This window comes from Entelurus aequoreus, linkage group LG18 (assembly GCF_033978785.1).
Source record: "Entelurus aequoreus isolate RoL-2023_Sb linkage group LG18, RoL_Eaeq_v1.1, whole genome shotgun sequence".
In the NCBI taxonomy this organism is placed as follows: Eukaryota; Metazoa; Chordata; class Actinopteri; order Syngnathiformes; family Syngnathidae; genus Entelurus; species Entelurus aequoreus.
The window spans coordinates 12,697,496-12,715,851 of NC_084748.1; the positions used below are offsets into that span (position 1 = coordinate 12,697,496).

The following is an 18,356-nucleotide window of genomic DNA, read 5'->3' on the forward strand; positions in this document are numbered from 1 at the left end:
GCCATCGCCTACTACATGATGGGTATTTGCACTCACACACTCATCATTCACTCACAGTACACGGGATGGCCAATGCTGGCAAACACACCACCTCCCGGACGTCAACCAATTAGATTGCGACAAAGAACTCGGCGGGATATGAATACCTTGATTAAAAAAAACACCTAAATGTGTGATCAAATATTAATTTTCTGTTGTAAAAAAAGCTTCTGCTATTTTGACAGTAAAATTCTAGCAATTAACTTATTTTTTACCGTAAATTCTATGGATGTTTTTATACTTTTTTACTGTAAATGGAAAAAACCGCTACCATTGCTAATTTTACTGTAAAATTTTTGTCGATTAACTGCTTCTTTTTTTTTTTTTACCAGCAAGTGCACAGACGTTTTTACAGTGCATTACTGTAAATGGACAAAAACGCTATAATAAAATTCTGGTAACTGAGCTGCCAGTTTTTTACCATAAAATCTACGAATGTTTTTACGGTGCATTACTGTAAATGGGAAAAAAATGTAATTTTTTACTGTAAAATTATATGGTAAAATCCTGATAACTTAGCTGCCAGTCTTTTACCGTAAAATCTACGTATACTTTTACGGTGCATTACTGTTAATGGAAAAAAACGCTACCACTGTTATTTTTACAGTAAAATTCTAGTGATTTTTTTACAGTAAAGTTATAGCAATTAACTTCTTTTTTTACAGTAAAATATTCAGATGTTCTTCCATTGCATTACTGTAAATGGAAAAAAAACGCTATAATAAAATTCTGATAACTGAGCTGCCAGTTTGTTACCGTAAAATCTACGAATGTTTTTACGGTGAATTACTGTAATTGGAAGAAAAAAACGCTATGGCTGTTATTTTTACAGTAAAATTCTAGCAATTAACTCTTTTTTTTACAGTAAAATATTCATATATTTTACAGTACATTACTGTAAATGGAAAAAACGCTACCACTGCTATTTTTACAGTAAAGTTATAGTGATTTTTTAAATTATTTTTTTTACAGTAAAATCTGCGGATGTTTTTACAGTGCATTACTGTAAATGGACAAAACGCTATAATAAAATTCTGATAACTGAGCTGCCAGTTTTTTACCGTAAAATCTATGTATACTTTTACGGTGCATTACTGTTAATGGAAAAAAAAACGCTACCGCTGTTATTTTTACAGTAAAATTCTAGTGATTTCACTTTTTTTTTTACAGTAAAGTTATAGCAATTAACTTCTTTTTTTTACAGTAAAATATTCAGATGTTCTTCCATTGCATTACTGTAAATGGAAAAAAACCGCTATAATAAAATTCTGATAACTGAGCTGCCAGTTTTTTTACCGTAAAATCTACGAATGTTTTTACGGTGAATTACTGTAAATGGAAGAAAAAAACGCTATCACTGTTATTTTTACAGTAAAATTCTAGCAATTAACTCTTTTTTTACAGTAAAATCTTCGGATGTTTTTACAGTGCATTACTGTAAATGGAAAAAACGCTACCACTGCTATTTTTACAGTAAAGTTATAGCAATTAACTCTTTTTTTACAGTAAAATATTCAGATGTTCTTCCATTGCATTACTGTAAATGGACAAAATGTTATAATAATATTCTGATAACTGAGCTGCTAGTTTTTTACCGTAAAATCTACAAATGTTTTTATGGTGCATTACTGTAAATGGAAAAAAATGCTACCCCCGTTATTTTTTACAGTAAAATTATAGCGATTTACTTTTTTTTTTTTTTTTACAGTAAAATCTACAGATGTTTTTATAGTGCATTACTGTTAATGGAAAAAACGCTACCATTGCTATTATACTGTAAAATTTTGATGATTAACTACTGTTTTTTTTAACCGTAAAAATTTACGGATGTTTTTACAGTGCACTACTGTAAATGGCAAAAAACGCTACCATTGCTATTTTTACTGTAACATTTTTGCAATAAACTGCTGTTTTTATTTCACCGGTAAGTACAGTAAAATTCAAGCGATTAGCTCTTCTTTTTTTTTACCGTAAAATCTAATTTACAGTAAAACTATAGCGATTAACTTTTATTTATTTTATTACAGTAAAATCTACAGATGTTTTTCCATTGCATTACTGTAAATGGAAAAAACGCTGTAATAAAATTATGATAACTGAGCTGCTAGTTTTTTTACCATAAAATCTACGAATGTTTTTACGGTGCATTACTGTAAATGGAAAAAAAAATGCTACCCCTTTTTATTTTTTACAGTAAAATTATAGCTATTTCCTTTTTTTCCCTTTACAGTAAAATCTACAGATGTTTTTACAGTACATTACTGTAAATGGAAAAAACGCTACCACTGTTATTTTTACAGTAAAATTCTATTGAGTCACTTTTTTTTTTTTTTACAGTAAAATCTACCGATGTATTTACAGTATATTACTGTAAATGGAAAAAACGCAATGATAGAATCCTGATAACTGAGCTGCCAGTCTTTTACCGTAAAATCTACGTATGCGTTTACGGTACATTACTGTAAATGGAAAAAACGCTACCACTGTTATTTTTACAGTAAAATTCTATTGAGTCACTTTTTTTTTTTTTTTTACAGTAAAATCTGCGGATGTTTTTACAGTGCATTACTGTAAATGGAAAAAACGCTATAATAAAGTTCTGATAACTGAGCTGCTAGTTTTTTACCGTAAAATCTACAAATGTTTTTATGGTGCATTACTGTAAATGGAAAAAAATGCTACCCCTGTTATTTTTTACAGTAAAATTATAGCGATTTACCTTTTTTTTCTTTTTTTTTTACAGTAAAATCTACAGATGTTTTTATAGTGCATTACTGTTAATGGAAAAAACGCTACCATTTCTACTATACTGTAAAATTTTGGTGATAAACTACTGTTTTTTTTTTACCGTAAAATTTACGGATGTTTTTACAGTGCACTACTGTAAATGGCAAAAAACGCTACCATTGCTATTTTTACTGTAACATTTTTGCGATAAACTGCTGTTTTTATTTCACCGGTAAGTACAGTAAAATTCAAGCGATTAGCTCTTTTTCTTCTACCGTAAAATCTTATTTACAGTAAAATTACAGCGATTAACTTTTTTTTTTTTTACAGTAAAATCTACGGATGTTTTTTCATTGCATTACTGAAAAATGGAAAAAAAGCTATAATAAAATTCTGATAACTGAGCTGCTAGTTTTTTACCCTAAAATCTACAAATGTTTTTACGGTGCAAGGAAAAAAAATGCTACCCCTTTTATTTTTTACAGTAAAATTATAGCGATTTACTTTTTTTTTTTTTACAGTAAAATCTACAGATGTTTTACAGTACATTACTGTAAATGGAAAAAAACGCTATAATATAATCCTGATAACTGAGCTGCCAGTCTTTACCGAAAAATCTACGAATGTTTTTACGGTGCATTACTGTAAATGGAACAAAAAAACGCTACCACTGTTATTTTTACAGTAAAATTCTAGCAATTAACTCTTTTTTTTTACAGTAAAATCTTCAGATGTTTTTACAGTGCATTACTGTAAATGGACAAAACGCTATAATAAAATTCTGATAACTGAGCTGCCAGTTTTTTACGGTAAAATCTATGTATACTTTTACGGTGCATTACTGTTAATGGGGAAAAAAACGCTACCACTGTTATTTTTACAGTAAAATTCTAGTGATTTCACTTTTTTTTACTGTAAAGTTATAGCAATGAACTTCTTTTTTTACAGTAAAATATTCAGATGTTCTTCCATTGCATTACTGTAAATGAAAAAAAAACACTATAATAAAATCCTGATAACTGAGCTGCTAGTTTTTTACCGTAAAATCTATGAATGTTTTTACGGTGCATTACTGTAAATGGAAAAAAAATGCTACCCCTGTTTTTTTTTACAGTAAAATTATAGCGATTTACTTTTTTTTTTTTTTATAGTAAAATCTACAGATGTTTTACAGTACATTACTGTAAATGGAAAAAAACGTTATGATATAATCCTGATAACTGAGCTGCCAGTCTTTACCGAAAAATCTACGAATGTTTTTACGGTGCATTACTGTAAATGGAACAAAAAAAACGCTACCACTGTTATTTTTACAGTAAAATTCTAGCAATTAACTCTTTTTTTTTTTTACAGTAAAATCTTCAGATGTTTTTACAGTGCATTACCGTAAATGGACAAAACGCTATAATAAAATTCTGATAACTGAGCTGCCATTTTTTTACGGTAAAATCTATGTATACTTTTACGGTGCATTACTGTTAATGGGGAAAAAAACGCTACCACTGTTATTTTTACAGTAAAATTCTAGTGATTTCACTTTTTTTTACTGTAAAGTTATAGCAATGAACTTCTTTTTTTACAGTAAAATATTCAGATGTTCTTCCATTGCATTACTGTAAATGGACAAAACACTATAATAAAATCCTGATAACTGAGCTGCTAGTTTTTTACTGTAAAATCTATGAATGTTTTTACGGTGCATTACTGTAAATGGAAAAAAAATGCTACCCCTGTTTTTTTTACAGTAAAATTATAGCGATTTACTTTTTTTTTTTTTATAGTAAAATCTACAGATGTTTTACAGTACATTCCTGTAAATGGAAAAAAAACGCTATGATATAATCCTGATAACTGAGCTAACAGTCTTTACCGAAAAATCTACGAATGTTTTTACGGTGCATTACTGTAAATGGAACAAAAAAACGCTACCACTGTTATTTTTACAGTAAAATTCTAGCAATTAACTCTTTTTTTTACAGTAAAATCTTCAGATGTTTTTACAGTGCATTACTGTAAATGGACAAAACGCTATAATAAAATTCTGGTAACTGAGCTGCCAGTTTTTTACGGTAAAATCTATGTATACTTTTACGGTGCATTACTGTTAATGGGGGAAAAAAACGCTACCACTGTTATTTTTACAGTAAAATTCTAGTGATTTCACTTTTTTTTACAGTAAAGTTATAGCAATGAACTTCTTTTTTTACAGTAAAATATTCAGATGTTCTTCCATTTCATTACTGTAAATGAAAAAAAAAACACTATAATAAAATCCTGATAACTGAGCTGCTAGTTTTTTACCGTAAAATCTATGAATGTTTTTACGGTGCATTACTGTAAATGGAAAAAAAATGCTACCCCTGTTTTTTTTTACAGTAAAATTATAGCGATTTACTTTTTTTTTTTTATAGTAAAATCTACAGATGTTTTACAGTACATTACTGTAAATGGGAAAAAAAAACGCTATGATATAATCCTGATAACTGAGCTGCCAGTCTTTACCGAAAAATCTACGAATGTTTTTACGGTGCATTACTGTAAATGGAACAAAAAAACGCTACCACTGTTATTTTTACAGTAAAATTCTAGCAATTAACTCTTTTTTTTACAGTAAAATCTTCAGATGTTTTTACAGTGCATTACTGTAAATGGACAAAACGCTATAATAAAATTCTGATAACTGAGCTGCCAGTTTTTTACGGTAAAATCTATGTATACTTTTACGGTGCATTACTGTTAATGGGGTAAAAAAACGCTACCACTGTTATTTTTACAGTAAAATTCTAGTGATTTCACTTTTTTTTACTGTAAAGTTATAGCAATTAACTTCTTTTTTTACAGTAAAATATTCAGATGTTCTTCCATTGCATTACTGTAAATGAAAAAAAAACACTATAATAAAATCCTGATAACTGAGCTGCTAGTTTTTTACTGTAAAATCTATGAATGTTTTTACGGTGCATTACTGTAAATGGAAAAAAAAATGCTACCCCTGTTTTTTTTTACAGTAAAATTATAGCGATTTACTTTTTTTTTTTATAGTAAAATCTACAGATGTTTTACAGTACATTACTGTAAATGGAAAAAAACGCTATGATATAATCCTGATAACTGAGCTGCCAGTCTTTACCGAAAAATCTACGAATGTTTTTACGGTGCATTACTGTAAATGGAACAAAAAAACGCTACCACTGTTATTTTTACAGTAAAATTCTAGCAATTAACTCTTTTTTTTACAGTAAAATCTTCAGATGTTTTTACAGTGCATTACTGTAAATGGACAAAACGCTATAATAAAATTCTGATAACTGAGCTGCCAGTTTTTTACGGTAAAATCTATGTATACTTTTACGGTGCATTACTGTTAATGGGGAAAAAAACGCTACCACTGTTATTTTTACAGTAAAATTCTAGTGATTTCACTTTTTTTTACAGTAAAGTTATAGCAATTAACTTCTTTTTTTACAGTCAAATATTCAGATGTTCTTCCATTGCATTACTGTAAATGAAAAAAAAAACACTATAATAAAATCCTGATAACTGAGCTGCTAGTTTTTTACCGTAAAATCTATGAATGTTTTTACGGTGCATTACTGTAAATGGAAAAAAAATGCTACCCCTGTTTTTTTTTACAGTAAAATTATAGCGATTTACTTTTTTTTTTTTTTTATAGTAAAATCTACAGATGTTTTACAGTACATTACTGTAAATGGAAAAAACGCTATGATATAATCCTGATAACTGAGCTGCCAGTCTTTACCGAAAAATCTACGAATGTTTTTACGGTGCATTACTGTAAATGGAACAAAAAAACGCTACCACTGTTATTTTTACAGTAAAATTCTAGCAATTAACTCTTTTTTTTACAGTAAAATCTTCAGATGTTTTTACAGTGCATTACTGTAAATGGACAAAACGCTATAATAAAATTCTGATAACTGAGCTGCCAGTTTTTTACGGTAAAATCTATGTATACTTTTACGGTGCATTACTGTTAATGGGGGAAAAAAACGCTACCACTGTTATTTTTACAGTAAAATTCTAGTGATTTCACTTTTTTTTACTGTAAAGTTATAGCAATGAACTTCTTTTTTTACAGTAAAATATTCAGATGTTCTTCCATTGCATTACTGTAAATGAAAAAAAAAACACTATAATAAAATCCTGATAACTGAGCTGCTAGTTTTTTACCGTAAAATCTATGAATGTTTTTACGGTGCATTACTGTAAATGGAAAAAAAATGCTACCCCTGTTTTTTTTTACAGTAAAATTATAGCGATTTACTTTTCTTTTTTTTTTATAGTAAAATCTACAGATGTTTTACAGTACATTACTGTAAATGGAAAAAAACGTTATGATATAATCCTGATAACTGAGCTGCCAGTCTTTACCGAAAAATCTACGAATGTTTTTACGGTGCATTACTGTAAATGGAACAAAAAAACGCTACCACTGTTATTTTTACAGTAAAATTCTAGCAATTAACTCTTTTTTTTTTTTACAGTAAAATCTTCAGATGTTTTTACAGTGCATTACCGTAAATGGACAAAACGCTATAATAAAATTCTGATAACTGAGCTGCCATTTTTTTACGGTAAAATCTATGTATACTTTTACGGTGCATTACTGTTAATGGGGAAAAAAACGCTACCACTGTTATTTTTACAGTAAAATTCTAGTGATTTCACTTTTTTTTACTGTAAAGTTATAGCAATGAACTTCTTTTTTTACAGTAAAATATTCAGATGTTCTTCCATTGCATTACTGTAAATGGACAAAACACTATAATAAAATCCTGATAACTGAGCTGCTAGTTTTTTACTGTAAAATCTATGAATGTTTTTACGGTGCATTACTGTAAATGGAAAAAAAATGCTACCCCTGTTTTTTTTTACAGTAAAATTATAGCGATTTACTTTTTTTTTTTTATAGTAAAATCTACAGATGTTTTACAGTACATTCCTGTAAATGGAAAAAAAACGCTATGATATAATCCTGATAACTGAGCTGCCAGTCTTTACCGAAAAATCTACGAATGTTTTTACGGTGCATTACTGTAAATGGAACAAAAAAACGCTACCACTGTTATTTTTACAGTAAAATTCTAGCAATTAACTCTTTTTTTTACAGTAAAATCTTCAGATGTTTTTACAGTGCATTACTGTAAATGGACAAAACGCTATAATAAAATTCTGGTAACTGAGCTGCCAGTTTTTTACGGTAAAATCTATGTATACTTTTACGGTGCATTACTGTTAATGGGGGAAAAAAACGCTACCACTGTTATTTTTACAGTAAAATTCTAGTGATTTCACTTTTTTTTACAGTAAAGTTATAGCAATAAACTTCTTTTTTTACAGTAAAATATTCAGATGTTCTTCCATTGCATTACTGTAAATGAAAAAAAAAACACTATAATAAAATCCTGATAACTGAGCTGCTAGTTTTTTACCGTAAAATCTATGAATGTTTTTACGGTGCATTACTGTAAATGGAAAAAAAATGCTACCCCTGTTTTTTTTTACAGTAAAATTATAGCGATTTACTTCTTTTTTTTTTATAGTAAAATCTACAGATGTTTTACAGTACATTACTGTAAATGGGAAAAAAAACGCTATGATATAATCCTGATAACTGAGCTGCCAGTCTTTACCGAAAAATCTACGAATGTTTTTACGGTGCATTACTGTAAATGGAACAAAAAAACGCTACCACTGTTATTTTTACAGTAAAATTCTAGCAATTAACTCTTTTTTTTTTTTTACAGTAAAATCTTCAGATGTTTTTACAGTGCATTACTGTAAGTGGACAAAACGCTATAATAAAATTCTGGTAACTGAGCTGCCAGTTTTTTACGGTAAAATCTATGTATACTTTTACGGTGCATTACTGTTAATGGGGAAAAAAACGCTATCACTGTTATTTTTACAGTAAAATTCTAGTGATTTCACTTTTTTTTACTGTAAAGTTATAGCAATTAACTTCTTTTTTTACAGTAAAATATTCAGATGTTCTTCCATTGCATTACTGTAAATGAAAAAAAAACACTATAATAAAATCCTGATAACTGAGCTGCTAGTTTTTTACTGTAAAATCTATGAATGTTTTTACGGTGCATTACTGTAAATGGAAAAAAAATGCTACCCCTGTTTTTTTTTACAGTAAAATTATAGCGATTTACTTTTTTTTTTATAGTAAAATCTACAGATGTTTTACAGTACATTACTGTAAATGGAAAAAAACGCTATGATATAATCCTGATAACTGAGCTGCCAGTCTTTACCGAAAAATCTACGAATGTTTTTACGGTGCATTACTGTAAATGGAACAAAAAAAACGCTACCACTGTTATTTTTACAGTAAAATTCTAGCAATTAACTCTTTTTTTTACAGTAAAATCTTCAGATGTTTTTACAGTGCATTACTGTAAATGGACAAAACGCTATAATAAAATTCTGATAACTGAGCTGCCAGTTTTTTACGGTAAAATCTATGTATACTTTTACGGTGCATTACTGTTAATGGGGTAAAAAAACGCTACCACTGTTATTTTTACAGTAAAATTCTAGTGATTTCACTTTTTTTTACTGTAAAGTTATAGCAATTAACTTCTTTTTTTACAGTAAAATATTCAGATGTTCTTCCATTGCATTACTGTAAATGAAAAAAAAACACTATAATAAAATCCTGATAACTGAGCTGCTAGTTTTTTACTGTAAAATCTATGAATGTTTTTACGGTGCATTACTGTAAATGGAAAAAAAATGCTACCCCTGTTTTTTTTTACAGTAAAATTATAGCGATTTACTTTTTTTTTTTATAGTAAAATCTACAGATGTTTTACAGTACATTACTGTAAATGGAAAAAAACGCTATGATATAATCCTGATAACTGAGCTGCCAGTCTTTACCGAAAAATCTACGAATGTTTTTACGGTGCATTACTGTAAATGGAACAAAAAAACGCTACCACTGTTATTTTTACAGTAAAATTCTAGCAATTAACTCTTTTTTTTACAGTAAAATCTTCAGATGTTTTTACAGTGCATTACTGTAAATGGACAAAACGCTATAATAAAATTCTGATAACTGAGCTGCCAGTTTTTTACGGTAAAATCTATGTATACTTTTACGGTGCATTACTGTTAATGGGGAAAAAACGCTACCACTGTTATTTTTACAGTAAAATTCTAGTGATTTCACTTTTTTTTACAGTAAAGTTATAGCAATTAACTTCTTTTTTTACAGTCAAATATTCAGATGTTCTTCCATTGCATTACTGTAAATGAAAAAAAAAACACTATAATAAAATCCTGATAACTGAGCTGCTAGTTTTTTACCGTAAAATCTATGAATGTTTTTACGGTGCATTACTGTAAATGGAAAAAAAATGCTACCCCTGTTTTTTTTTACAGTAAAATTATAGCGATTTACTTTTTTTTTTTTTTATAGTAAAATCTACAGATGTTTTACAGTACATTACTGTAAATGGAAAAAAACGCTATGATATAATCCTGATAACTGAGCTGCCAGTCTTTACCGAAAAATCTACGAATGTTTTTACGGTGCATTACTGTAAATGGAACAAAAAAACGCTACCACTGTTATTTTTACAGTAAAATTCTAGCAATTAACTCTTTTTTTTACAGTAAATTCTTCAGATGTTTTTACAGTGCATTACTGTAAATGGACAAAACGCTATAATAAAATTCTGATAACTGAGCTGCCAGTTTTTTACGGTAAAATCTATGTATACTTTTACGGTGCATTACTGTTAATGGGGGAAAAAAACGCTACCACTGTTATTTTTACAGTAAAATTCTAGTGATTTCACTTTTTTTTACTGTAAAGTTATAGCAATGAACTTCTTTTTTTACAGTAAAATATTCAGATGTTCTTCCATTGCATTACTGTAAATGAAAAAAAAACATTATAATAAAATCCTGATAACTGAGCTGCTAGTTTTTTACTGTAAAATCTATGAATGTTTTTACGGTGCATTACTGTAAATGGAAAAAAAATGCTACCCCTGTTTTTTTTTTACAGTAAAATTATAGCGATTTACTTTTTTTTTTTTTATAGTAAAATCTACAGATGTTTTACAGTACATTACTGTAAATGGAAAAAAACGCTATGATATAATCCTGATAACTGAGCTGCCAGTCTTTACCGAAAAATCTACGAATGTTTTTACGGTGCATAACTGTAAATGGAACAAAAAAACGCTACCACTGTTATTTTTACAGTAAAATTCTAGCAATTAACTCTTTTTTTTACAGTAAAATCTTCAGATGTTTTTACAGTGCATTACTGTAAATGGACAAAACGCTATAATAAAATTCTGATAACTGAGCTGCCAGTTTTTTACGGTAAAATCTATGTATACTTTTACGGTGCATTACTGTTAATGGGGGAAAAAACGCTACCACTGTTATTTTTACAGTAAAATTCTAGTGATTTCACTTTTTTTTACAGTAAAGTTATAGCAATTAACTTCTTTTTTTACAGTAAAATATTCAGATGTTCTTCCATTGCATTACTGTAAATGAAAAAAAAACACTATAATAAAATCCTGATAACTGAGCTGCTAGTTTTTTACTGTAAAATCTAGGAATGTTTTTACGGTGCATTACTGTAAATGGAAAAAAAATGCTACCCCTGTTTTTTTTTACAGTAAAATTATAGCGATTTACTTTTTTTTCTTTTATAGTAAAATCTACGAATGTTTTTACGGTAAATGGAACAAAAAAACGCTACCACTGTTATTTTTACAGTAAAATTCTAGCAATTAACTCTTTTTTTTTTACAGTAAAATCTACAGATGTTTTTACAGTGCATTACCGTAAATGGACAAAACGCTATAATAAAATTCTGATAACTGAGCTGCCATTTTTTTACGGTAAAATCTATGTATACTTTTACGGTGCATTACTGTTAATGGGGAAAAAACGCTACCACTGTTATTTTTACAGTAAAATTCTAGTGATTTCACTTTTTTTTACTGTAAAGTTATAGCAATGAACTTCTTTTTTTACAGTAAAATATTCAGATGTTCTTCCATTGCATTACTGTAAATGAAAAAAAAACACTATAATAAAATCCTGATAACTGAGCTGCTAGTTTTTTACCGTAAAATCTATGAATGTTTTTACGGTGCATTACTGTAAATGGAAAAAAAATGCTACCCCTGTTTTTTTTTACGGTAAAATTATAGCGATTTACTTTTTTTTTTTTATAGTAAAATCTACAGATGTTTTACAGTACATTACTGTAAAAGGGAAAAAAAAACGCTATGATATAATCCTGATAACTGAGCTGCCAGTCTTTACCGAAAAATCAACGAATGTTTTTACGGTGCATTACTGTAAATGGAAAAAAAATGCTACCCCTGTTTTTTTTTACAGTAAAATTATAGCGATTTACTTTTTTTTTTTTTATAGTAAAATCTACAGATGTTTTACAGTACATTACTGTAAATGGAAAAAAAACGCTATGATATAATCCTGATAACTGAGCTGCCAGTCTTTACCGAAAAATCTACGAATGTTTTTACGGTGCATTACTGTAAATGGAAGAAAAAAATAGCCATCAACTCTTTTTTTACAGTAAAATTTGCAGATTTTTTTTACAGTGCATTACTGTAAATGGACAAAACGCTATAATAAAATTCTGATAACTGAGCTGCCAGTTTTTTACGGTAAAATCTATGTATACTTTTACGGTGCATTACTGTTAATGGGGGAAAAAAACGCTACCACTGTTATTTTTACAGTAAAATTCTAGTGATTTCACTTTTTTTTACTGTAAAGTTATAGCAATGAACTTCTTTTTTTACAGTAAAATATTCAGATGTTCTTCCATTGCATTACTGTAAATGAAAAAAAAACATTATAATAAAATCCTGATAACTGAGCTGCTAGTTTTTTACTGTAAAATCTATGAATGTTTTTACGGTGCATTACTGTAAATGGAAAAAAAATGCTACCCCTGTTTTTTTTTTACAGTAAAATTATAGCGATTTACTTTTTTTTTTTTATAGTAAAATCTACAGATGTTTTACAGTACATTACTGTAAATGGAAAAAAACGCTATGATATAATCCTGATAACTGAGCTGCCAGTCTTTACCGAAAAATCTACGAATGTTTTTACGGTGCATAACTGTAAATGGAACAAAAAAACGCTACCACTGTTATTTTTACAGTAAAATTCTAGCAATTAACTCTTTTTTTTACAGTAAAATCTTCAGATGTTTTTACAGTGCATTACTGTAAATGGACAAAACGCTATAATAAAATTCTGATAACTGAGCTGCCAGTTTTTTACGGTAAAATCTATGTATACTTTTACGGTGCATTACTGTTAATGGGGAAAAAACGCTACCACTGTTATTTTTACAGTAAAATTCTAGTGATTTCACTTTTTTTTACAGTAAAGTTATAGCAATTAACTTCTTTTTTTACAGTAAAATATTCAGATGTTCTTCCATTGCATTACTGTAAATGAAAAAAAAACACTATAATAAAATCCTGATAACTGAGCTGCTAGTTTTTTACTGTAAAATCTAGGAATGTTTTTACGGTGCATTACTGTAAATGGAAAAAAAATGCTACCCCTGTTTTTTTTTACAGTAAAATTATAGCGATTTACTTTTTTTTCTTTTATAGTAAAATCTACGAATGTTTTTACGGTAAATGGAACAAAAAAACGCTACCACTGTTATTTTTACAGTAAAATTCTAGCAATTAACTCTTTTTTTTTTACAGTAAAATCTACAGATGTTTTTACAGTGCATTACCGTAAATGGACAAAACGCTATAATAAAATTCTGATAACTGAGCTGCCATTTTTTTACGGTAAAATCTATGTATACTTTTACGGTGCATTACTGTTAATGGGGAAAAAAAGCTACCACTGTTATTTTTACAGTAAAATTCTAGTGATTTCACTTTTTTTTACTGTAAAGTTATAGCAATGAACTTCTTTTTTTACAGTAAAATATTCAGATGTTCTTCCATTGCATTACTGTAAATGGACAAAACACTATAATAAAATCCTGATAACTGAGCTGCTAGTTTTTTACCGTAAAATCTATGAATGTTTTTACGGTGCATTACTGTAAATGGAAAAAAAATGCTACCCCTGTTTTTTTTTACAGTAAAATTATAGCGATTTACTTTTTTTTTTTTTATAGTAAAATCTACAGATGTTTTACAGTACATTACTGTAAATGGGGGAAAAAAACGCTATGATATAATCCTGATAACTGAGCTGCCAGTCTTTACCGAAAAATCTACGAATGTTTTTACGGTGCATTACTGTAAATGGAAGAAAAAAATAGCCATCAACTCTTTTTTTACAGTAAAATTTGCAGATTTTTTTACAGTGCATTACTGTAAATGGACAAAACGCTATAATAAAATTCTTATAACTGAGCTGCCAGTTTTTTACGGTAAAATCTATGTATACTTTTACGGTGCATTACTGTTAATGGGGGAAAAAACGCTACCACTGTTATTTTTACAGTAAAATTCTAGTGATTTCACTTTTTTTTTACAGTAAAGTTATAGCAATTAACTTCTTTTTTTACAGTAAAATATTCAGATGTTCTTCCATTGCATTACTGTAAATGAAAAAAAAACACTATAATAAAATCCTGATAACTGAGCTGCTAGTTTTTTACCGTAAAATCTATGAATGTTTTTACGGTGCATTACTGTAAATGGAAAAAAAATGCTACCCCTGTTTTTTTTTACAGTAAAATTATAGCGATTTAGTTCTTTTTTTTTTATAGTAAAATCTACAGATGTTTTACAGTACATTACTGTAAATGGAAAAAAACGCTATGATATAATCCTGATAACTGAGCTGCCAGTCTTTACCGAAAAATCTACGAATGTTTTTACGGTGCATTACTGTAAATGGAAAAAAAATGCTACCCCTGTTTTTTTTTACAGTAAAATTATAGCGATTTACTTTTTTTTTTTATAGTAAAATCTACAGATGTTTTACAGTACATTACTGTAAATGGAAAAAAAACGCTATGATATAATCCTGATAACTGAGCTGCCAGTCTTTACCGAAAAATCTACGAATGTTTTTACGGTGCATTACTGTAAATGGAAAAAAAATGCTACCCCTGTTTTTTTTACAGTAAAATTATAGCGATTTCCTTTTTTTTTTTTTATAGTAAAATCTACAGACGTTTTACAGTACATTACTGTAAATGGAAAAAAACGCTATGATATAATCCTGATAACTGAGCTGCCAGTCTTTACCGAAAAATCTACGAATGTTTTTACGGTGCATTTTACTGTAAATGGAAGAAAAAAATAGCCATCAACTCTTTTTTTACAGTAAAATTTGCAGATTTTTTTTTACAGTGCATTACTGTAAATGGACAAAACGCTATAATAAAATTCTGATAACAAGCTGCAAGTTATTTTGATTGTAAAATCTACTTAATTGTCCCGAGTGTACTTAAGACTTTAGCACGTGTCGGCAACGCCCGTTAAAGGTCAAATAAAAAAGCTCAATAAAAAGCAGCGCAACCAAACCACGACCACTGCGATTCACCAGCTTCACCACCAGATGGCGTGTTCCCCCTGCAGGCCTGAAGCCGGCCTTGGCTGCCTTCCTGTGCTTCGCTCTGACCATGTCCCTGGTCAGCCTGGCGGGGGTCGGCCTGGCCTTCCTGGTGTCCGCCAGCGTGTCGTCCTTCGCCATGGCCAACATCCTCATAGCGCTGCCCTTCGTCTTCATGATGGTGAGACCGGGAAGACGGGCGGGAGCGGGGTCTCTCCGTTGTTGACGTGCGGCGTGCTTTTCAGGTGTTCGGCGGCTACCTGGTCAACCTCAACGCCATGCTCAGCTGGCTGTCCTGGCTCAAGTGGGTCAGCATCTTCCGATACGGACTGAACGTAAGACCCGTGGCCCAGGTGGACTGAGATCCTCCAGTCTGTCCACATCCTCTTTCTCCTCTCCCGTCAGGCCGCGTTCATCAACGAGATGGCGGGACAGCTGTTCTACTTCAACGCCACCGTGTGAGGATCCGAAAACCGTGAGTCCACGGGACAGCGACCCGAGCCCTGAGTCTGCATGTTCTCTGGTCTGTGCCGCAGGATCCCGGGCGAGCTGTTCCTCCGGAGCCAAGACATGGACTACTCGACGTGGGGGTTCTGGCAGAACCACGTGGCCTTGCTGGGGATCGTCCTGGTCTGCATGCTCCTGGCCTACGTCCAGCTGCTCAGGATCAACCGGTGGAAGTGACTTTTGTCCCGTTTCATGTGTCAGGTAAACGGCGAAGAATGTGGCCATTTGAATTCCCTTCCTACTGTAAATGGGGGAAAATAATTGACGGTAAAACCATTTTATTACAGTAAAATCTAAGGCTTTAGTTACTTTTTTACTGTAAAAAAAAAAACTGCTGTTTGTTTGTTTTTACGGTAAAATTCGGATGATTAACAGATGTTTTTACCGTGAAATCTAGAGATGCTCTTGCAGTGAAATGCTGGAATTGTAAAAACTGTATTTGGTCACGTTTCATGTGTCAGGTAAACCGCGACGAATCCCCTTCCTACTGTAAATGGAGAAAAACAATTTCTTTACAGTAAAACTGAGTATTACCGTAAACTCGACGGCTGTTGTTTTTTACTGTAAAAAAAACAAAAAAACGGTGCCGCTGTTTTTTTCCGGTACAATCCTGATGTTGAGCAGCTGTTTTTTTTTAATTTACCGTAAAATCTACAGACGTTCTTACAGTGAAATACTGGAATTGGAAAAAAAAAAGTTTTTGGTCACGTTTCATGTGTCAGGTAAACCGCGACGAATCTTGTTCCTACTGTAAATGGAGAAAAAAAAATGTTTACAGTAAAACTGAGGTGTCAACGTTATTACCGTAAACTCGACAGCTGTAGATTTTTACTGTAAAAAGAAAAACGGTACCGCTGTTTTTTTACGGTAAAATTCTGATGATGAACTGCTGTTTTTTTTTTATTTACCGTAAAATCTTTGGATGTTGCTTTTTACAGTAAAATACTGGAATTGGAAAAACGTTTTTTTGGTGACGTTTCATGTGTCAGGTAAACCGCGACGAATCCCCTTCCTACTGTAAATGGAGATTTTTATTTTTTTTTACAGTAAAACTAAGGTGTCAACTTTATTACCGTAAACTCGTCGGCTGTAGTTTTTTACTGTAAAAAAAGAAAAACAGTACCGCTGTTTGTTTGTTTTTACGGTAAAATTCGGATGATTAACAGCTGTTTTTTTTTTTTAATTTACCGTAAAATCTAGAGATGCTCTTAGAGTGAAATGCTGGAATTGTAAAAACGGTATTTGGTCACGTTTCATGTGTCAGGTAAACCGTGACAAATCCCCTTCCTACTGTAAATGGAGAAAAAAAAAAAATTTACAGTAAAACTGAGGTGTCAACTTTATTACCGTAAACTCGACGGCTGTAGTTTTTTACTGTAAAAAGAAAAACGGTACCGTTGTTTTTTACGGTAAAATTTGATGATTAACAGCTGTTTTTTTTTTTATTTACTGTTAAATCTAGAGATGCTCTTACAGTGAAATACTGGAATTGGAAAAACGTTTTTTTGGTGACATTTCATGTGTCAGGTAAACCGCGACGAATACCCTTCCTACTGTAAATGGAGATAAAAAAAATGTTTACAGTAAAACTGAGGTGTCAATTTTATTACCGTAAATTCGACGGCTGTAGTTTTTTTACTGTAAAAAGAAAAACGGTACCGCTGTTTTTTTACAGTAAAATTCTCATGATGAACTGCTGTTTTTTTTTTATTTACAGTAAAATCTGTGGATGTTGCTTTTTACAGTGAAATACTGGAATTGGAGAAACGTTTTTATGTGACGTTTCATGTGTCAGGTAAACCGCGACGAATCCCCTTCCTACTGTAAATGGAGAAAAACAATTACTTTACAGTAAAACTGAGTATTACCGTAAACTCGACGGCTGTAGTTTTTTACTGTAAAAAAACCCAAAAAAAACGGTGCTGCTGTTTTTTTCCGGTACAATCCTGATGTTGAGCAGCTGTTTTTTTTAATTTACCGTAAAATCTACAGACGTTCTTACAGTGAAATACTGGAATTGGAAAAAGGCTTTTTTTGGTCATGTTTCATGTGTCAGGTAAACCGCGACGAATCTTGTTCCTACTGTAAATGGAGAAAAAAAATGTTTACAGTAAAACTGAGGTGTCAACTTTATTACTGTAAGCTCGACGGCTGTAGTTTTTTACTGTAAAAACAAAAACGGTACCGCTGTTTTTTTACGGTAAAATTCTGATGATAACTGCTGTTTTTTTTTTATTTACCGTAAAATCTTTGGATGTTGCTTTTTACAGTAAAATACTGGAATTGGAAAAACGTTTTTTTGGTGACGTTTCATGTGTCAGGTAAACCGCGACGAATCCCCTTCCTACTGTAAATGGAGATTTTTTTTTTTTTTTACAGTAAAACTAAGGTGTCAACTTTATTACCGTAAACTCGTCGGCTGTAGTTTTTTACTGTAAAAAAAGAAAAACAGTACAGCTGTTTGTTTGTTTTTACGGTAAAATTCGAAAGATTAAGAG

At 30.5% G+C, this 18,356-nt stretch overlaps 1 protein-coding gene across 2 annotated transcripts in view; it reads left to right on the forward strand.

Moving 5' to 3' along the window:
* Window positions 1–16,501, forward strand: part of LOC133633814 (broad substrate specificity ATP-binding cassette transporter ABCG2-like) — a 46,625-nt gene extending 30,124 nt beyond the window's left edge. For both annotated transcript variants that reach the window (XM_062026534.1, XM_062026533.1), the window contains 5 exons: window positions 1–22; window positions 15,378–15,532; window positions 15,597–15,686; window positions 15,757–15,809; window positions 15,888–16,501. The exon at window positions 1–22 is cut by the window's left edge and continues 103 nt beyond it. In XM_062026534.1, coding sequence (XP_061882518.1) covers window positions 1–22; window positions 15,378–15,532; window positions 15,597–15,686; window positions 15,757–15,809; window positions 15,888–16,035 — 468 coding nt within the window. In that variant the 3' untranslated portion in view covers window positions 16,036–16,501. The remainder of the gene's footprint in view (window positions 23–15,377; window positions 15,533–15,596; window positions 15,687–15,756; window positions 15,810–15,887) is intronic.
* The last annotated feature ends 1,855 nt before the right edge of the window (window positions 16,502–18,356 follow it).